This window comes from Egretta garzetta, unplaced genomic scaffold, assembly GCF_000687185.1.
Source record: "Egretta garzetta isolate BGI_Z169 unplaced genomic scaffold, ASM68718v1 scaffold173, whole genome shotgun sequence".
NCBI lineage: Eukaryota > Metazoa > Chordata > Aves > Pelecaniformes > Ardeidae > Egretta > Egretta garzetta.
In genome coordinates, this window is record NW_009259112.1 from 268,036 (window position 1) to 286,553 (window position 18,518).

General features: G+C 39.6%; 1 protein-coding gene across 1 annotated transcript in view; it reads left to right on the plus strand.

Annotated features, from left to right (window-relative positions):
* TRPM3 (transient receptor potential cation channel subfamily M member 3) overlaps positions 1–18,518 on the plus strand; it is a 301,300-nt gene that overhangs the window by 180,072 nt on the left and 102,710 nt on the right. Inside the window, exon 7 of the mRNA XM_035891054.1 lies at positions 14,070–14,244. Within this exon, the coding sequence (XP_035746947.1) occupies positions 14,070–14,244 (175 nt within the window). The remainder of the gene's footprint in view (positions 1–14,069; positions 14,245–18,518) is intronic.

The following is an 18,518-nucleotide window of genomic DNA, read 5'->3' on the forward strand; positions in this document are numbered from 1 at the left end:
TGCTCCACAGATGGCTAGATTAGAATAATTGCCAATGTAGCAACTCAGCTGATAGGTCTGATCTGAAAACTGTTAATAACTTTCCAGCAAAGTCACTCTAATAGGTTGACAAGCCATGGGTTTCACCTATTTTGTGATTAGGCAGAACAATGCTTTCTCATTAACAAGTGTGGTCTAGAATTACTTCATGACATAAAAAGACCCTTTACGAGTACTTACAGAATCTTCAAAAATCCTACCTAAAGTTTCCCCCTTTTGGCTCTCCACTTATGTTTTCATTTTTAGAATATGCAGTTCATCCCTCCTGTTTGCATTAAGGCAAATGTGGTATAGTTATTGCTATTAACTGAATTGTTACTACTAACTGAAAGATTCTGAAATCCTTAAAGTGCTTACAGCATGATTGCCAAGCACTTCTGCCACAAACGCCTACTTTCCTTCATATGAATGATCTTACTGGAGCAGTGGTGAAAGACAAGGACACAAATTATTTATATACATAAGGTGATCTCCTGTAGCCTATATAAAAGTTCTTACTTTGAATGAAAGAGGTTGTGAATTCAGTAGAATGTTGTAAGTTTTTCTTTAGATGAACATGTATATTTATTGGTCAGCAGAATCAGAACCTGGATGCGATCCATAGCACAGCGTAGCGTAGCATTGCATAGCATAGCATAGCATAGCATGCACTTTCAGTGTGTTCTTGTGTATGCATACCAATTTTGGGAAACATACAATCATTTTCTTTGTCTTGCATGTATCAGCACATACATATCAGTAATAAAATTTATATCTGGTGTGTATTAGAAAGGAGTAACTACGTGCTTTCGGTAGCATTAGAAGGGCAGACTAAGTTTTTGTGTGATATTTGCAAATCTGATAAATGGTCTTGAAAACATATTCATCATGTGCTAGTGACATTTTTCTTTTAAATCCAGACATCTTTCTTATATTGAAAGCTTCATCTACCGAAAGATTTAAATCTTGATCAGAATGCTGCCACAATTTTCTGTTCCCTGTAAATATCTGTCAGAGCTTTTACATCCTTAAAATTTGCTTTGGAAATAGCTGAAGTCAAACCAGTGAGGCAGTGGTATTCAAATTGGGGTTAACAGCTACCATCATGGATTAAGATGTAAAAAGGTCTAATGCTTGCTCTAATGATTTTAAAAAGGCTCATTTACTTGTCAGCTTGGACAACTTAGATTTCTGCCATTTTACAGTATGAGACATAAGCTCAGAGAAGGAAAAAGTAGTGATGAGGCAAAAGACTTCACTATCATGAGGAATGAAGGTAACAAGGACATATGACATCATCAAGACAGCAGGAGTCCAGCTTTGGCCAATGAGACTGGAAAACTATTTTCACTACGAAAACTCGTTATTCTTCATAAAACTAGTTACCACTTTCTTCTTCAGGAACAGTTACACAGAGAAGCAAAGCCCTTTTTGAGATTTTTAATAATTCTTTTTCCAGAATACCCAAAAATAAGGTAAAAATGAGGATATGCAACAAAAGACATATTTGAAACTAGAACATTAAGACGATATAAAGGCAATGCATGTTTAATTGCAAGTAGACTCCTTCAAAAAATCAGAATGTTTTGAGTCGTTTGGCTTATTTTGTATCTTTTAGAAACTCCTTTAAAAAACACACTCTTTTAGCCTTTTTGAAGCTTACAGATCCAGAAAATGGACAAAATTATTTCTTCTTCAAAGCCAAACATGGGCTGTAGATCAGAAGGGATTAATCTGCATACAGTTGGCTGCGCTTCTGGTATAGGCAGACTGGGCCACAAGGCTTTGAAGAACAAGGTGTACATTTATGTTAAAGCTAAATTTCCATTTACATTAAAGTTGCCACAACAGATGTATATAGTGAGCCTCAACACTACTTTTCATCTCCTACTCTCCTGCTGCAACACTAACACCTAAAATGTTATCTGCATTGTGCTTCATCTTCTCTGCACTGTGCGAAAACAATAGAAAAAATTACATATTCTGTACCGCAGTTTTATTAAGACCCGGTGCCTTGTCCTCTTTCCTAGAAACTCTAGAGATCTGAGTGGTTTCGTTCTTATTTCCCTCAAAAAAGGGGGAAAAAACCCCAAACAAGCCTCTGCATACTTTGCCCAAGAATAACTCTGCCCTGCTCAGTCAGTTCCATGCACGGAAGCATGTTGGTATTTCTTAGAAAGATTACCACACCAAATCCTTAGGTTGTGTAGGTTGACCTTGTGATATCATAGAATCATATTCTTACTCTTCTTTTGATTAGTATGTGTCTGGAATTGTCTCCTAGACCACATAGGACTTTATGTGGAATATTACTATTCATTATCAATCTTCAACTGTTCTTATTTTAAACATGCTGTTTGGTGCTGAAGGTTTGCACTACCTCTATGGTATGCTGTTTGAAAACAAGACAGACCACAAGCATTGGTACCTCTGTCCTTGTACTTAATCTTTCTTCTTTATGGAGTTGATGAATGTAGTTGAATTTTGGTAGGCCTATGAGAAAAAGTTACCTCTGAATAAGGAATCGATGGATAAAGCTGGGTGATTTGATTGGGTAGAGAAGGCAATTTGGAGAAAGGTAATTTGTCAACAGTATCTGTTCATGTGACCCGTGGACTTCCCTTTGTCATCCTATGCCTGAGAATATATGAAGGGGGCTGGGAAGGCAAAGGGACGTTCAACTGTCATCACTGGCATCTTCTCTGACCATTGCACCATCATCAAATGCATTGGAATTCTCATTTGTTTCAGATTTTTCCTTCATATTCTGTGCAGCTCTAGATGCATTTTCATAACTGCCTAGCTGGGAAGATGTAGGTACAGAATTATTTCTAGGAGAGGAAGCCTGCTGCAAGTTTGACTTCTGTGAAATCTGACTAAAATTCAGAACTGTTTGAAGTTTGACTCATTTCAGATTTTGTTAGAGACTGGAAACTTGGGCCTTTTTCATGAAAAGTGTCATGATGTTGGTGGATCAGGCACTGGAGACAAAAATATCTCATAAAGGGCTGAGGAAGCACATGGAGGTTAAAAATTTTTCTTGAGACACAAATAAATATGCAATTGATTGAGTGCAAGTGGATCCATAAATTCCTCTCATGGACTTGACTTTCAATAGATGAGTTTGTTGAAAACATATGTGTTTTCACATCATTGATATACAAGCAAGAGAACACAGCTCACTTCGGGTCTATAAAGTCTGGACATTTTAAATTCATTGAATTCATTATAAAAATCAGAACAAAGCCATAAAACTAAGAAACAGATTATTTTAAGGTTAATCCCTTTTTAGCAAAATTTCTGCTGTTCTGTATCTCACCTGTTGTAGTCTTCTAGAACAGGTGAAAAAGGAGGGATCGTTTTCTGAGATTATATAGTGTCTGACATGTTGACAAATATGCAAAATATGACAAAGAAAAGCTCTTCAATATGCAATTTGAGGCAAAGTAAAAGTTGGTTATGTTACTGTAATAACTTTCTAAAGTGCTGACTACAATATGTGGTAGCAGTCCCATCCAAAGGGAACCAGGGAAAGTACCAAGGCATATTAGACAGAATGTGAAAATTACTAAAACTGTAGTTGCTCCTGAATCTCTTAGGCTGTTAACTACAGCTGATGAGCTCCAAGAAGAGAGAAACCAGTGAGGTCCTGTAGTACTGGCCTAATAAACAGTTGACTGCTAGATAGGGTAAGTTTTGACTGAAATCCATGAAGGTTCTTGTGTGCGTACCTTTGATCTTGAAGTGCCAGCTTTGAACAATATATTGCCACCCTGTAGAAAGTAAGTTATGGGGTTGTTATGGGCTTGCAAGGCTCACAAATCCGAGGATTTGTCTTACATAGACTCTTCCCATGTCTTGTCTGTTCTGAGCACTCTCTAAACTTTGTCCTTTTGCAAAGACAACTATGAAAATCAAAAGAAGGTATCACAAATTTCTCATCAGCTTTTCTTGTTACCATCCTTAATGTCCTTTGGAGAAGTTTTTAGGATCAATCCAATATTAAATGAAGATATGGCCCAGGTGTCAGGTCTGCAGATTTGTCTGCCAATGCCACAACTGGTAGAATGGCAGATACATCACTAGGTAGATTTAGACAGATGAGGAAGGAACAACAAGAGTGAAAGTACTGAGATGAGGCGGAAAAGAGAACAGGCTGGGACAAATGAAATGTGATTGTGGTCTTAGTAAAGAGGAGAATTAAAAATAGAGGAGATAAAAGAGGATTATGGATTAGACACAAGGAGACAGAGGGGAAGTGAAAGAGTGATTGGGATACCAAAAAGGAAATTAGAAAGGTGGGAATGCAGAATGGAAGTGACCATAGCAAGGGGAACAAGGAGAATCGATGCAAACTACAAAGGAAACAATAAATCTGAACAAAATAAAAATTTATAATAGCAATTTTAAAAGGTGGTTGGAAAACATGAAGAAGACAAAGGAAATTATAACAAATGAGATTCAATGAGCCTATGGCAGGAAAAAAAGTCCAAAAATATGTTGAAAAGCAAAAGTAAGTCCAATGGTTGTGAGCTTTTCTTTATTATCAGTGGTTCGGTGTCATTCTGTCACACATAATCCTTCAGTTCTCTGAATTTGAGGAAGACAGCAAATATTCTTAGAATTTGTTGTATTGGCTTACCAGGTCACTTTGATTTCTCTAGACATAGAGCATGTAATGAGCTTCCAAACAAGTGGAAATTCCACTTAATTTATGAAAATAGAAAACTGTTAAAGTTGTTCAGAAGAGGGTAGAATGGTAGAATGAGTTTGGACTCCTTTTTTTTTTAATATGCAAGTTTCTCTGCTGTTATTACTGAACAGTCCTTTCAAGGACTGAAAGAAATACCTGTCTCATCTTTGCCATATCTGGAATAAGTAGTAACTGGTTCTGCCCCAGGGAAGATACTGGAGATAAGGCATGAGGAAAAGGGAGAGCTGACTGTAAGAAGCGTAGCTATGTGAAATTAAGTTTGAGCTGGTTATGGCATCTGCGGGATGTTCCTGTCTGTCTGGGTAATAAGACTCAGCATCCCTCTCCATCATCCTGTAAAGGCAAGCTACATTCCCCTTTTTCCAGTCACGTTCACTTAGTAGTTAATAATATAATTATTAATCACTGTGGCTGTGATTTCAAGAGTTGGGGGAAGCAGATCTATTGTATATGCAGGTGATCTTATCTATTTGCTATTGATATTTTAGCCAAAATTGTTTCATCAGGAGGTGTTTCCAAAAGGGCCTGAAGACTGAAAACAGTAGCCTGAAACAAAACACTATGTACTGTTATTTCAGTGGTACCTAATAGGATGGATCTGGATTATTTCAGGATATTCTCTGTTATCACTTAGCCTTTCTGAGGCATCTGAGACCATAAGCAGTACCACATAGATGTCCAGAGGTGAAGCAGACACATTTTTGTGGGCAAACTTTTTAAAGACTGTTGTAAATCCAATACCATTTTGAATCTATTTAAGCAGCACTTAACCTGTGGTTAGACACACTCTATTAACAAAGAAGGAGCAGTTTCTGTTGACTCTGTGTTACTGTAAGGCAAATATTAGTTCAGAAATTTAAAATTACTGTCCTCAAACTTTTAAGATCACACTTCTGCTTATTAAAATTCCAGAGCATATTTAATTGTTAATCTATTCTGTGTAAGTAATTCTCACTAGGGTATCCAAGTGCTACGCGAACACTTAGCCCAAAGTGTTTCTGCAAGCCACAGGTCTTATCTGGTGTGTTTTTTTCAGCCTTTGCTGATACAACACACTACTGCATAGTCTGCTACCCCCGTGAAATATAGCAATGGCCCGGAAGGTGGGCTTTTAAGGCAGATGTCTTGAGTGAAGGACGTTCTTTGGCTTTCCTTAAGTTCCCAGAACCCCCAAGTTCCAACTTGAGTTTCAAGACACTATAAGCCTCAAACTCTTCAAAAAACTCAGAAAGAAATGCTATTTTGCCCTCTTTCAGATATGCATGATTAATGCTTATTAGTTGATTTCCACTCAAAAATTGTAGTTCATCTCACACATTTAGGTTAAAACTAAGATCAGATTTGATCAAAAAATAGTTCAAAACCATCAAAGAGCTTGTAAGCACATGAACAATTTTGTTGACCTTCACAACACTTTGTCAGGCTTCTATTGACAGTTAAATGGGATTTGCCACTAAATGCCACTGATAAGCAATCCTTGCATTAAAAAGTCCTGAACTGTAACCTCATCTGTTGAATAAATAGCCTGTACCTGGGAAACATGTCATCTGTTTGATGCAGTTAAGGATTTGTTACACTGGCACTTGCTTTAGGATTAGAGGCCCCCATGTGCAGGGTGGTTTTGGTGTTTGTATTCCTAGTTAGTAGAATCACATCTATAAATTTGTAATTTCATGAACTTTTTATTCATTTTTCATTTCAATTTAGTAAATAGTCATCCACATGGCATTCAAATGCAGCATAGTTTTGTTTCAATTGTTACGTATCCAAAATGTTTGTAAGAATTAAAGAGAAAACAAACCAAGATGTACTGGTTAGAATTTACCAAATTAAAGTATCAAGATACCTAATGGTAATAGAGTTGTAGTAAGTGTGTTCTGAGTGCATTTGTGTTAAGATTAAATAAACTCTGAACCCAAGTTTTACTTCAAGGCCAAGTTGCTAAAAACTTGCATTTATGCAATTTCTTGCCATTTTAAAAACTTGTATTTATGAAATGTCTCGCCATTTTAAAAACTTGTATTTATGAAGTTTCTTGTTTTAATCATCATATCATACAGTTCCATGTGAATGTATATGAGGGATATGATGTCTGTAAGGGAAGGGATGATTACCTTCAGTATGCTAAAAGAATACATGTTCCTACTTGTTTTACCATGATGGCCATTTGCCTTTATATTTATCATTACGGTTGGCTAAGGCTGCCCACCACAGACTGGACCCTTAAATGATAGATTAGGCTGCAACCGAGAGTGGGATTGGGTCATACCTCAGGGCAACAAAAGTATTTGCGGGCTAGCAAGAGCAGCACTTTGTCGGGCGAGAGACACACCAGCACAGGGCTTGTGAAAAAATCTGGAAAAAACAGAGGTCCTCATTATGTAAAATTGCATCTGACAAGAAAAGTTTAAAATTATCTGGCTTTGCATGCAAACTAATTTTACTTCTGTACATAAAGGCTTTACTGTCAGGAAATCTATGGGACATTTGTGCTAAACAGCCTGTGCAAAATGGTATATTGGCCTGTGAGCGCACTGTGCAGCTGTGAACACTTGCAGGCACACTAACATGTATATATCTGTTTTGGACTTCTGTTTTATGACAGCATTTGTCAGCCACTAAGAGATCATTGAGTTTACCCCTTACAAAAGCCATTGTGCTAAAAGAATTTTGCAGTAGAAAGGTAGCTGTTGCCCACAAATGGTAGACCTTTTGCAGGTCATACACAAGTTAGAGGCCTGAAACAAATCTAAAGCTTGTCATAGAAACTTTCTACTGCTAGAACTCCATTATCCCATTATCTCAGATAAGCACATGACAACCTGTGATGTGATGACCAGTAGAGAAACCTGCTAATTTATGTACCCCACCATCTGCAGTACATTTAGGTCCAGGAAAGTTCAGTAACCGTAGAGGCCCCTTGTTCATGCAAATATACCTGCTTTCACGAAGAAATGATGAGCCATTCCAGCTCAGTGTTGCCTTATATACCTGTACACCCCTGTGATAGGTTCAGGATTTCTAGGAAGGGTGAGAATCCTGTTTCCTGGGTGAGCAGTGTGTGCCTCATTAAGAATTTGAGATGTCAGGCTGACTGCACATGCACTGTGTGTAGGTTAATGGAGGCTTACTCTCCCCACCTTTTGGGACAGTTTGGACTCATCAGGTATGTCCACAGTGACTCTGTCTTATATGCACCATAAGCCTTAAGTTTTTCCATTCCATCCAGCTTCTGGAGAACTTGCTGTACAGCTGCATGTTGTGTGGGAGATGTGACACAGATTTCCAGCTGTACGCCAACTCTGTGCCAACTGCTGTGCAGTAACTCCTCCAGTGGGGCAGCCATGGGCCCCAACATCCCAAACAAACCCAAATAATTGCCAAATTCTCGAGCCAAAATTTCCAGGTAGAAAAAGAAAATGAATGTAGGGGAACCCCCACGAACATGTCTGACCTGATGAAGGAGCAAAGGTGGCCAGCAGGAAACCAGCTCAGGTGCACCAGTGTTAAGATGCAGAAATTAGAGATGTTTCTGTCAGGGATAGTGAATTAGAGCCTCTCAGCTTTACTTGCACTGATCTCAGGGGTGAACTTAGAAGTAGTATACAACATACCGATATGTCCCAGTTACTCTTATAAGCACACTTAAAAACATGAGTAGTAAATGCATTTTGTAGTAAATGAGGCATTTTACTCACTTGTTGGTCTATAAAAAAATGGGTAACTCGCATTTAGCTCTTCATAAAAAGAATTAGTAATAATTTATAAGACAGTTATAGATTATTTATAAATATACTCACAATATGAAATATTCATGTTTTTCCAAGAACTGGGCTTCTGCAAAGCAGGGTAGACTTTTTTAAATCCTTTTTCACACAGTGCAGGCATTATGCAGTTTTTCCTTGCTTCCATTTCCAAATTAATTCATTTCTTCTAGTCTATTGTTTTAACTTACATATTAATGCACTACTACCACTGTGTCAAGGGGGAAGTGGGATTATTTTTCTGTATAACGACATGAAGGCCTACAAGTTGCCACTGGTGCACATCAGGACAAATGTTCTGGTATGTACATAACTTCCTGGAATCACAATTGCCAGAAAGACTCTCACTGGCTCTGTTGCTGGCCACAAAGGCAATAACACAGTAATGAAGCTTTAGGTTGACTGTATAAATCTTTCATACAATATTGCAGTCTAATTTACAATATTGCACCAACAGTATCCACAGTAGCTGACACTGTGAAACAGTTGGCAATCTAGTCTACCCTGCAAAAATCTGTGCTTACTGAAATGCTCCAAATACAAGTTATTGTTTTAGAAATTAAGATAGCAATGAGCCTCAGAGAACTGATTTTAACTCCCAGGTCTTTGGGACTATTTATTCTTCTTTCTGGATGAATCATTATACAAAATGAAAACAAAACCACTCTTTTGTTTGTATTCTATTAATTATATCATTAGAGACTACCTGTCTTTCTGCATTCATATAGGAATGCTAAGACTTCAGTATGTGAGATGGAGACCTTATTAAATGGGAAATAGTAATATTCAAGTTTGTGTGAGATGTTTCACACATACCTCCTCTTGAATACAAGCTGAATATTTCCTGTGAAAATCTGAGAAAAAAAAATCTTTGGCTTATGAGCTATTTTCAGTAACACAGAATAAAAATTCTGAGACCATTCGTAGGTAGGAAAACATTTGATTTAGGGATCAGACCTTTACCATGTTGAAACATAAGTGTCGTTAACCAAGTGATAAACCTCGCAGTGATAACACAATAGTCAGCATTCCTATCTATTCTCAAGTCTGCAGATATACTGCTAGACAAGAAGGTTTCTCCATCTTCCAAAAGGAAAAGGAAAAAGATTTGCTGGAACCAAAGCTTGTCCTAGAAATGCTGGAAAAACAATAAACTGAGTAAATTTAAAAATAAATCCTCCATGTAACTATCAGATGGATGGAAAACAACATAATTTTTCAGATATTTGAAAATAATTCACTTGAACTTAAAAGAGGGTGAGTCCTTATCAACAAAGCATATAAAAAAAAGCTGATTAACAAGTAATTTCCTGCCTTCTAAGAAATAGAAAAAATATCTAGATCTGTGAAAATGAATTGGTCTTTTTCTGTATTTGGAAAACAACAAATCAAGAGTCTTTCCTAATAATAATAATAATAATAATGCATTGTCCTATACTGAGAAGTGTTATCTGCAGTTTCAGAATGGACGACATTTCAGTGGAGTGTATTACTCCTACTCTCTTTCTAGTTAATAAAATGGGAAACACAGAGTTCCTAAGGTTGTATACTTTTAGCATACTTAGTGAAAACAACAGTGTAGTTGGAGATAGCCCAGCAAGATGGGTGCTATCCTTAGTTTTGCCCAGACTAGGGCAGTTGTACAGTAAATGCCACAAAAAACATGAAGGGAAAACATCTTGCTGGGTGATGTACTGCCCTGTCTATTTTAATGCTTGGCACAAAGTTCCCACCTTCTGGATATGCGCTAGGGGACAGCAAACCTGGCTCTGTAGCCCAGTTTTTCATCAGCATCGTTTTACCTCGGCATTGCCTCCTTTCCAACACTCTCATCTCAAGCAAGAAACTCTTTATAATGATGATGTCCTTGGCTTTGTAAGGAAAGTGTTACCTTCAGATTTAACATCTCACCTCCCAGCCTGACACTCTCCTTCTGAATGAAGTGGCTGAAACAAGAGGCTCCCTGTGGAAATAGGAGACACTTCCAGCCCCTTCTTTGCAGGCTATTGTATAATGTGCGCACACCAGGAGAAATAGTGCACTTGCAGACAATTCCCGACTCTTGAATTTCTAAGGAGATACAGAGATCTAGAAGAAAATGTATTTTGATTACCAGTTAAATAGAAGTCCATCAGCCATCTTCTTCCCAAAGTCAGAGCTTCTGTCTTATTGGCATCACATGCCAATATTTTTCGAACAGGTCCTGTGTTCCAGTCAGACAAGGCATGGCCAGTTTTCAATTTCACAGATACAAAATTGTTAGCAAATGCAGTTTCTGTCTAATCAGGAATAGGCAGTCAATGTCTTCCTACCCACTGAAATTTTTCTACAGACACTCCACATTTGTTTCTAATTTTCTAATATTTAGTGGCAAAGGTGCATCCAGGATTTTTGATATCAAACCATGTAAAATTTTGATTCAAATCTGGTTTGCATTTTGCCTGACAGTTACTGAGATGCAGACTTCTTTGGTATAAATAGCTAAGCTTTTACTCTGAAACAAATATAATGTCACAAATAATTTAAATGTGATTGGGAACACCATAGAAAACTGAGAATGTGGTAATTCCTGCTTACCCTCTTTTTCAAATTTTAAGATACTCAAGCAGACATGGCGCTTTTTTCCCATATCTATGGACTTCCTTTCACACACTGCAGATGCCATCATTGCTCAGAAATTAATCATTATAAATCTGGAAAAGCTCATAACATTAGGATTCAGACAACTGTAGTCTAGAGAGCTTTCCTGAAAGCCAGAAGAAGTTAATGATATACTTTCATTAATTCGTTAATGATATACTTGCAAATCTGTGCACTTATATTCAGCTTTGCTAACCATTTCGTATACGGCATTACAGCAAATACTTTACAAAAGATCAGCTCTGGTAAATTTTAGGATCAGGCTTTTAAACACACCACTGAGGGGGTGGGGCGTTGCCCATACTGAAATAAAATGGGCCCTACCAGCCAATTTCCAAAGCACAACACTACACTGCCAAAGGGGAATGCTGATACAAGATTTCAATGAGCTGTGTGCCTCCTAGTCAGACTTCATGTTAGATCTGCTCTGTGATCAGCCTTCTGAGCAAGGAGGACTGAAACAAGAACAGCAAAGGGAAATCCTTATTCAACTACCAAGAACTCATAACTTAAAAAAACTACCAGCAGAACTAAAAATGCTAGAGGTATTGTCTACATGGTGTGCTATAAAGAAAAGCTACACAAGAAGCAGCAAGTACTGATAGAAAATTAAAAAACCTTGGTAACATTACATTAGCCAGACCACTAGAAATTAGATGATAAAATATCTCCTTCCAGTTCTGTATTAAAATTTTAACAGAAGAGAGTCTCTCATCAGCCACCATGTGATTATGTTAGGAAGTATGACACAGAAAAATATTCCACACCAAGAATTTAATTTTTATTCATGTTCTGATAGAAATTGTCTTAGAAAAAAAAATATTCTTGTTCTAGAAATAACTATAGGCAACATTTCTTTTGTCATCTAGTAGCAAAGGAAAACCTGGGCATGACATGAGGTTCTCTGCTGCATGCTCAGCTGCAACCAGACATATCATATGACATGTATGGATATGGGAATAAAATCATATTATTTATAAGATACTCAGAAAAAAAAAATTATTCCTAAGATCTAGAATGCGCTTTTAAAGGATGCAATTTTAAGCATGTTTAAAATGAATGTAGGCAAACAATGCGAATTTGCCAAACAAAATTCATCCTTAGCTTAAATCCCTTAAAGTTAATGGAAGTACATGTGGGACAGGTTAACGCATCAGACTTATAACTCACTCTTCTTAAGCAAAGTTCTTAATTTCACTTTCTCATTAACTCTGTTCCCCAGAACTGGTTTTCCGTTAAGACCTATGAAAAGAACTTAACCACCAAAAGAACTTTTTTGTTTAGGTAGAGCAGCAATTCAGGGAAGTCCTTAATATCAATTAAAAAATTAACCAGTGAGCTCTGTGAAAATCATTCTGTTAATCACCTTGTTATATTCTACCCTTTGTACTCTCTTTCATTAGCCTGGATTTTATAACTCTGCTTATAGTTTTCTTAACATAAAAAAACACTCCACGCATTACTTAAGTTATATAATAAAAAAAAAAACCACAAACTGACAACAGATACAGCCATAACAAAGGATGCTGAGAGTCTCTTCAGGAAACACAATATTTACTTGTAAACTGGTTCAGCGGTGCTCACAATATTTTTCTGTTGTATATAATAACTGGTTTTTTTTCTTTTTTAAAGAACAGTTCATTTCCTTTTTTGCCTGTAATTCAAATGCTTAAAAATTTTTGTGACTATCAAAAATCATTTGATTTGCAAATGTTTCAGGAGGGTCTAACCAGATCTAATGTTCCCGTCTCACAGGCTTACCTTTGCTTCTGTGGACTGAACCCCCTCTAAGTAGAAACCTGAGGCAGTCACATTAAAACTTGTCGTTGCTGGGCCTCATGCAACTTTTCCCAACCCAACTATTAACAGTTTGGGCTTTTTTTTTTTAAATTTTTCAGTGAAGTGTCAAAATTTTGTGCAGAATGGATATAGTTTTTCTTAGGGAAAGCTAGATTAAAAGGAAAAAGTCTTTCTATTGACAAAAAAAATGCTAATAGAAAATGTTCAATCAGCTCTACTGCCTGAGTCCTTCTGAATGTCCCCAGTCTCAACTGGTCAAAAGGGACAATCATAAAAGCTTTTTCAGTCATGTTAACACCAGCCTGGTGTCAGATTGCCTTTCTCTAAATTCATACGACTTTCCTGGCAAAGTCTGTGCAGCAACTTTTTCAGAGGGCTCCCATCTAACTATACCACAAGTATTAAAAATAAGATGTCTCTCCTCTGGTTCAGCACTAGTTCAGCTCTCTCTGGAGCAATGTCCCCAGTGTGGGGTCTGCAAAACAAGGAATGTGCTGCAAAATTTGGAGACAATTCAGAGAAATACTGTGAGACTAACTAGAATTCAAAAACAAGTATTGCATTGACTTGTAACAGGCTATGTTTAGTTTATCAAAGAGAAGGTTAAAGGGCTATCCAGCAGCAACTTTAAAATGCATCTAATACAGCAACAAAAATATCATAGAGGGGATTTTAAAACAGCAAGCAAAGCTACTGGAAGACCCAATGATTGGAAACTGACACCATGCAAAATCTAGATTACAAGCGAACTACAAAGTTATGTCTCTGAATGTGTTAAAAAGAATTGCGGTAGCTTCTCTATGCTTTCAAACTAAGATTCAATCTCTTAAAAAATTCAGTCTATTTCAACCATAAATATATTTAAAACAGAAGATAATTCTTGAAAATCCTGGTTTGTGCCATGAACCAACGAGATGACTACACTGTTCTTAAAATCTATGATTTTCTAAATGCCATTTTCTCTAAAATAACACTGTATGGTCAGGATGCAGTAATTTCAGTCTGGGTTTGTTTTTTTTTTTTCTTTTTCTGTCTTCTGTTATGTTTTGTTTGCTTTGGTGGCTTTGCTTTTTTTTTCTCTTCCTTTTCTTTTTTGGTTGCGTTTTTTTGCTTGTTTTTGTCTTTTACTCCAGGAATTGGTCAAGGGGTTCCAGTGGTGGCCCTCATTGTGGAAGGAGGTCCCAATGTTATCTCCATCGTTCTGGAGTATCTGCGAGACACTCCTCCTGTTCCTGTTGTGATTTGCGATGGCAGTGGCCGGGCATCTGACATCCTTGCCTTTGGCCACAAATACTCTGAAGAAGGAGGGTAAGTCATTTCTTTGTGTGTGTTCTTTCACCATCCACAGGTTCAATTTGGTGGCAAGATAGAACCCAGGAAGTTATCAGCAATATAGTGCAAAAGCAATACCTTCCTCACATGGCTGTTACCATCTTCAATGTGGGTGAAATACTGAATGTAACAGAGGTGTAGAAACTGTACCATATAGTTACTTGCCATGACATGAAACACATTGACAGGTACAACATACGGTTGTATCTGGAAGTTGCAGGTCAAGAGATTCAGTCAAAGGGCACAGGGATTTATTTTCACTGGCTTAGATATGCTATATCATTAAAATGTGGTGTACTGCTGTATTCAGATTTCCTTTATCCCTGGATGTTCATATAAGCTAGTTTGTATTTGCCTTGCCTATTGGGCATGATTCTGCACACCTATCTATATTCACACATGACTGCTTGTGCACTCATCTGTGTTTGCACTGTCCCAGCTTTCTTTGCAGAAGCAAGAATAGCGTTTAGCTCTTATTATAGAAGAGTCAAGTGTGGTTTTGTTGAATCAGGCTGTAAGCATGCTTTGCAAGTTCCAAAGTACTTACTATTACTGAATGCCCAAATCTGTAATATTCTTTGTTCTTATCCTCTACCCCCAAAAATATGTAAACAATCATAGAATCACAGAACAGTTGAGGTTGGAAGGGACCTCTACAGGCCATCTGGTCCAGCCCCCCTGCTCAAGCAGGGCCGCCTAGAGCCAGTTGCCCAGGACCATTTCCAGATGGCTTTTGAATATCCCCAAGGATGGAAACTCCACAACCTCTCTGGGCAACCTGGGCTCCAGTGCTCAGTTATCCACACAATAAAAAAAAAAAAAAAGTCTTTCCTGATGTTCAGAGGGAACCTCCTGTGTTTCAGCTTGTACTCACTACCTCTGGTACTGTCACCAGACACCACTGACAAGAGTCTTTACAGCCTCCCTTTGGTTATTTATATACATTGATGAAATCCTCTCTGAACCTTCTCTGCTCCAGGCTGAACAGTCCAAGCTCCCTCAGCCTTTCTTCATGTATGAGGTAGTCCAGTCCTTTCACCGTCTTAGTGGCCTATCGCTAGATCTTCTCCAGTATGTCTATGTCTCTCTTTTACTGGGTGGGGGGGGCAGAACTGGACACAGGACTCCAGGTGTATCCTCACCAGTACTGAGGAGAGAGGAAGGATCACCTCCTTTCAACTGCTGTCAGCACTCCTCTTCGTGCAGCCCAAGATACCATTACCCTTTGTTGTTGGAATGGCACATTGATGGCTCATGTCCAACTTGGTGTCTACCAGGACCCCCAGATCCTTTTCTGCCAAGCATCTTTCCTTCTGGGAGGCCCTCAGCACGTACTAGTATAGACTTATAGAATCATTTAGGTTGGAAAAGACCTCTAAGATCACCAAGTCCAACCATTGACCTAACCCTGCCATCCCACCAATAAACCATGTCCCTAAGCACCTTGTCTATCTGTCTTTTAAATACCTCCAGGGATGGGGACTCGACCACTTCCCTGGACAGCCCATTCCAGAGCCTGACAACCCTTTCATTGAAAAAATTTTTCCTAATGTCCAACCTAAACCTGCCCTGGCACAACTTCAGACCATTTCCCCTCGTCCTATCACCCGTTATCAGGGAGAAGAGACCAACCCCCACCTCACTACAGCATCCTTTCAGGTAGTTGTAGAGGACGATCAGGTCTCCCCTCAGCCTCCTCTTCTCCAGACTAAACAACCCCAGTTCCCTCAGCCGCTCCTCAGAAGACTTGTGCTCCAGACCCCTCACCGGCTTTGTTGCTCTCCTCTGGACATGTTCTAGCAACGCAATGTCTTTCTTGTAGTGAGGGGCCCAAAACTGAACACAGTATTCAAGGTGCGGCCTCACCAGTGTGGAGTACAGGAGCACAATCACTTCCCTACTCCTGCTGGCCACACGATGCCTGATAGAAGCCAGGATGCTATTGGCCTTCTTGGCCACTCGGGCACACCGCTGGCTCATATTCAGCCAGCTGTCAACCAGTACCCCCAGGTCTTTTTCCGCCAAGCAGCTTTCCAGCCACTCTTCCCCAAGCCTGTAGCGCTGCATGAGGTTGTTGTGACCAAAGTGCAGGACCCAGCACGTGGCTTTGTTGAACCTCATGCATTTGGCCCCAGCCCATCAATCCAGCCTGTCCAGGTTCCTCTGCAGAGCCCTCCTCCCCTCAAGCAGATCAACACTCCCACCCAGTTTGGTGTCATCTGCAAACTTACTGAGGGTACACTCAATCCCCTTGTCCAGGTCATTGATAAAGATATTAAACAAGACCTAGAACTGAGCCCTGGGGGTCACTGCTGAAGTCTACATAGACAATATCCACTCCTTGTCCCTCATCTACCAAACCTGTCACTTCATCACAGAAAGTGATCAGATAGTCAAGCATGACTTTCCCTTGGTGAATCGACAGTGACTACTCCTGATCATCTTCATGTCCTTCATGTGCCTGAACGTGGTTTCCTGGATTAGATGCTCCATCACTCTCCTGAGATGAAGGGGAGGCTGATTAGCCCATAGTTCCCTGGGTTCTTCTTCTTGGTTTTCTTGAAGATAGGAGTGACCATTGCTTTTCTCTAGTCCTCAGGCAATTCCTCCAAGTGTCATGATTGTTCAAAGATTATGGGGTGTCCTTGTAATGACATCAGCTAGCTCCCTCAGCATTCATGAGGGCATCCCATCAGGGCCCATGGACTTCTGTATGTCCAATTCGCTTAAGTATTCCCTGACCTGATCCTCTTCCACCAAGGGTATGACTTCCTTCCTCCAGACTTTCCCCCCTGGTCTCTGGGATTGAAGGTGGCAGTCAGTACCGCAGCCTTTTCCATGTCTGTGTCACCAGAGCCCCTCCTCATTCATTGAGCTTGGAGGAGGTGATGCTTGAATATCAACCAGCTTTCCTGGGCCTCTCTGGGTCTTATCACATAAGCCTCTTCCAAGCAGGTCCCCAAAGAGAGCAAAGTCTGCTCTCCTCAAGTCATCGAATCATTTGGGTTGGAAGGAACCTTCAAAAGTCATTAGTCCAACCCTCCTGCAATAAGCAGGGACACCACTAACTAGATCAGGTTGCTCAGAGCCCCATCCAACCTGACCTTGAATGTTTCCAGGGATGGAGCATTTACCACCCTCTCTGGACAACCCATTCCAGTGTTTTACCACCCTCATTGTAAAGAATTTCTTCCTTATATCTAGCCTTTTTCAGTTTAAAACTATTACCCCTTGTCCTATCACAACAGGCCCTGCTAAAATGCCTGTCCCTATCTTTCTTATAAGCCCTTCTTTAAGCACTGAAAGGCTGTAATAAGTCCAGGGTTGTGATCTTGCTTTTTGCCCTCTTCCTCCTCTCAGAATCCTGAACTCCACCATCTCACGGTCACTGCAGCCAAGGCTGCCTTTTACCTTCTCATCCCCATTGAGTCCCTCTTTGTCAATGAGTACGAGGTCCAGCAGAGCACCTCTCCTCATTGGCTGCTCTATCACTTGGGTCAGGAAGTTCCTGTCAGTGCATTCCAGGAACCTCCAGGACTGCTTATGCCCTGCTGTGTTGTACCTCCAGCAGATATCACAGTGGTTAAAATTCTCCATAAGGATGAGGACCTGTGAACATGAGGCTGCTCCTAGCTGTTTGCAGAGGGCTTCATCCACTCACTCTTCCTGGTCATGCAGCCTATAGCAGACACCCACTACAGTGTCACCCTTTCCTGTCTTCTCTTTAATCCTACCCATAAACGGTCAGTTGGTTCATCATCCATCCCCAGGCAGAGCTCCACGCACTCCAGCTGTTCTCACATAAAGGGCAACTTCAACTCCTCATCTTCCCAGCTTGTTTTTCCTAAGAGCTTGTTCTTGGCCTGGTTCTTATATAGGCCTCTCCCAAGCACCAGCTAACAGGTGCTTGACCCTTCCTAATACGGGATCAGTTGGAAATAGGACTACAGGCACCATGGGACAAAGGCTGCTCATCATGCTCATTAAAAAATGCTGGAGATTTCTCAGGCCCACACCCTTGTGGCTGCCCTTACCTGGCAGCAGCAGACACCCTCATAGGGTTTCCAGGTGTTCTGCAATGATCATGGACCTTGTCCCTAGAAGCTCCCAGAGCAGAACCCAGACTCTGCTGCTCAGAGGAGGAAATAATGAATAAGAGAGGATTTAATAATTTGAGAACAAAACATAAAAATGGAAGTAAACCCCCCTCAGATTCTTACAGCTGAGAGCTATTTCATGCTTTATGTTTA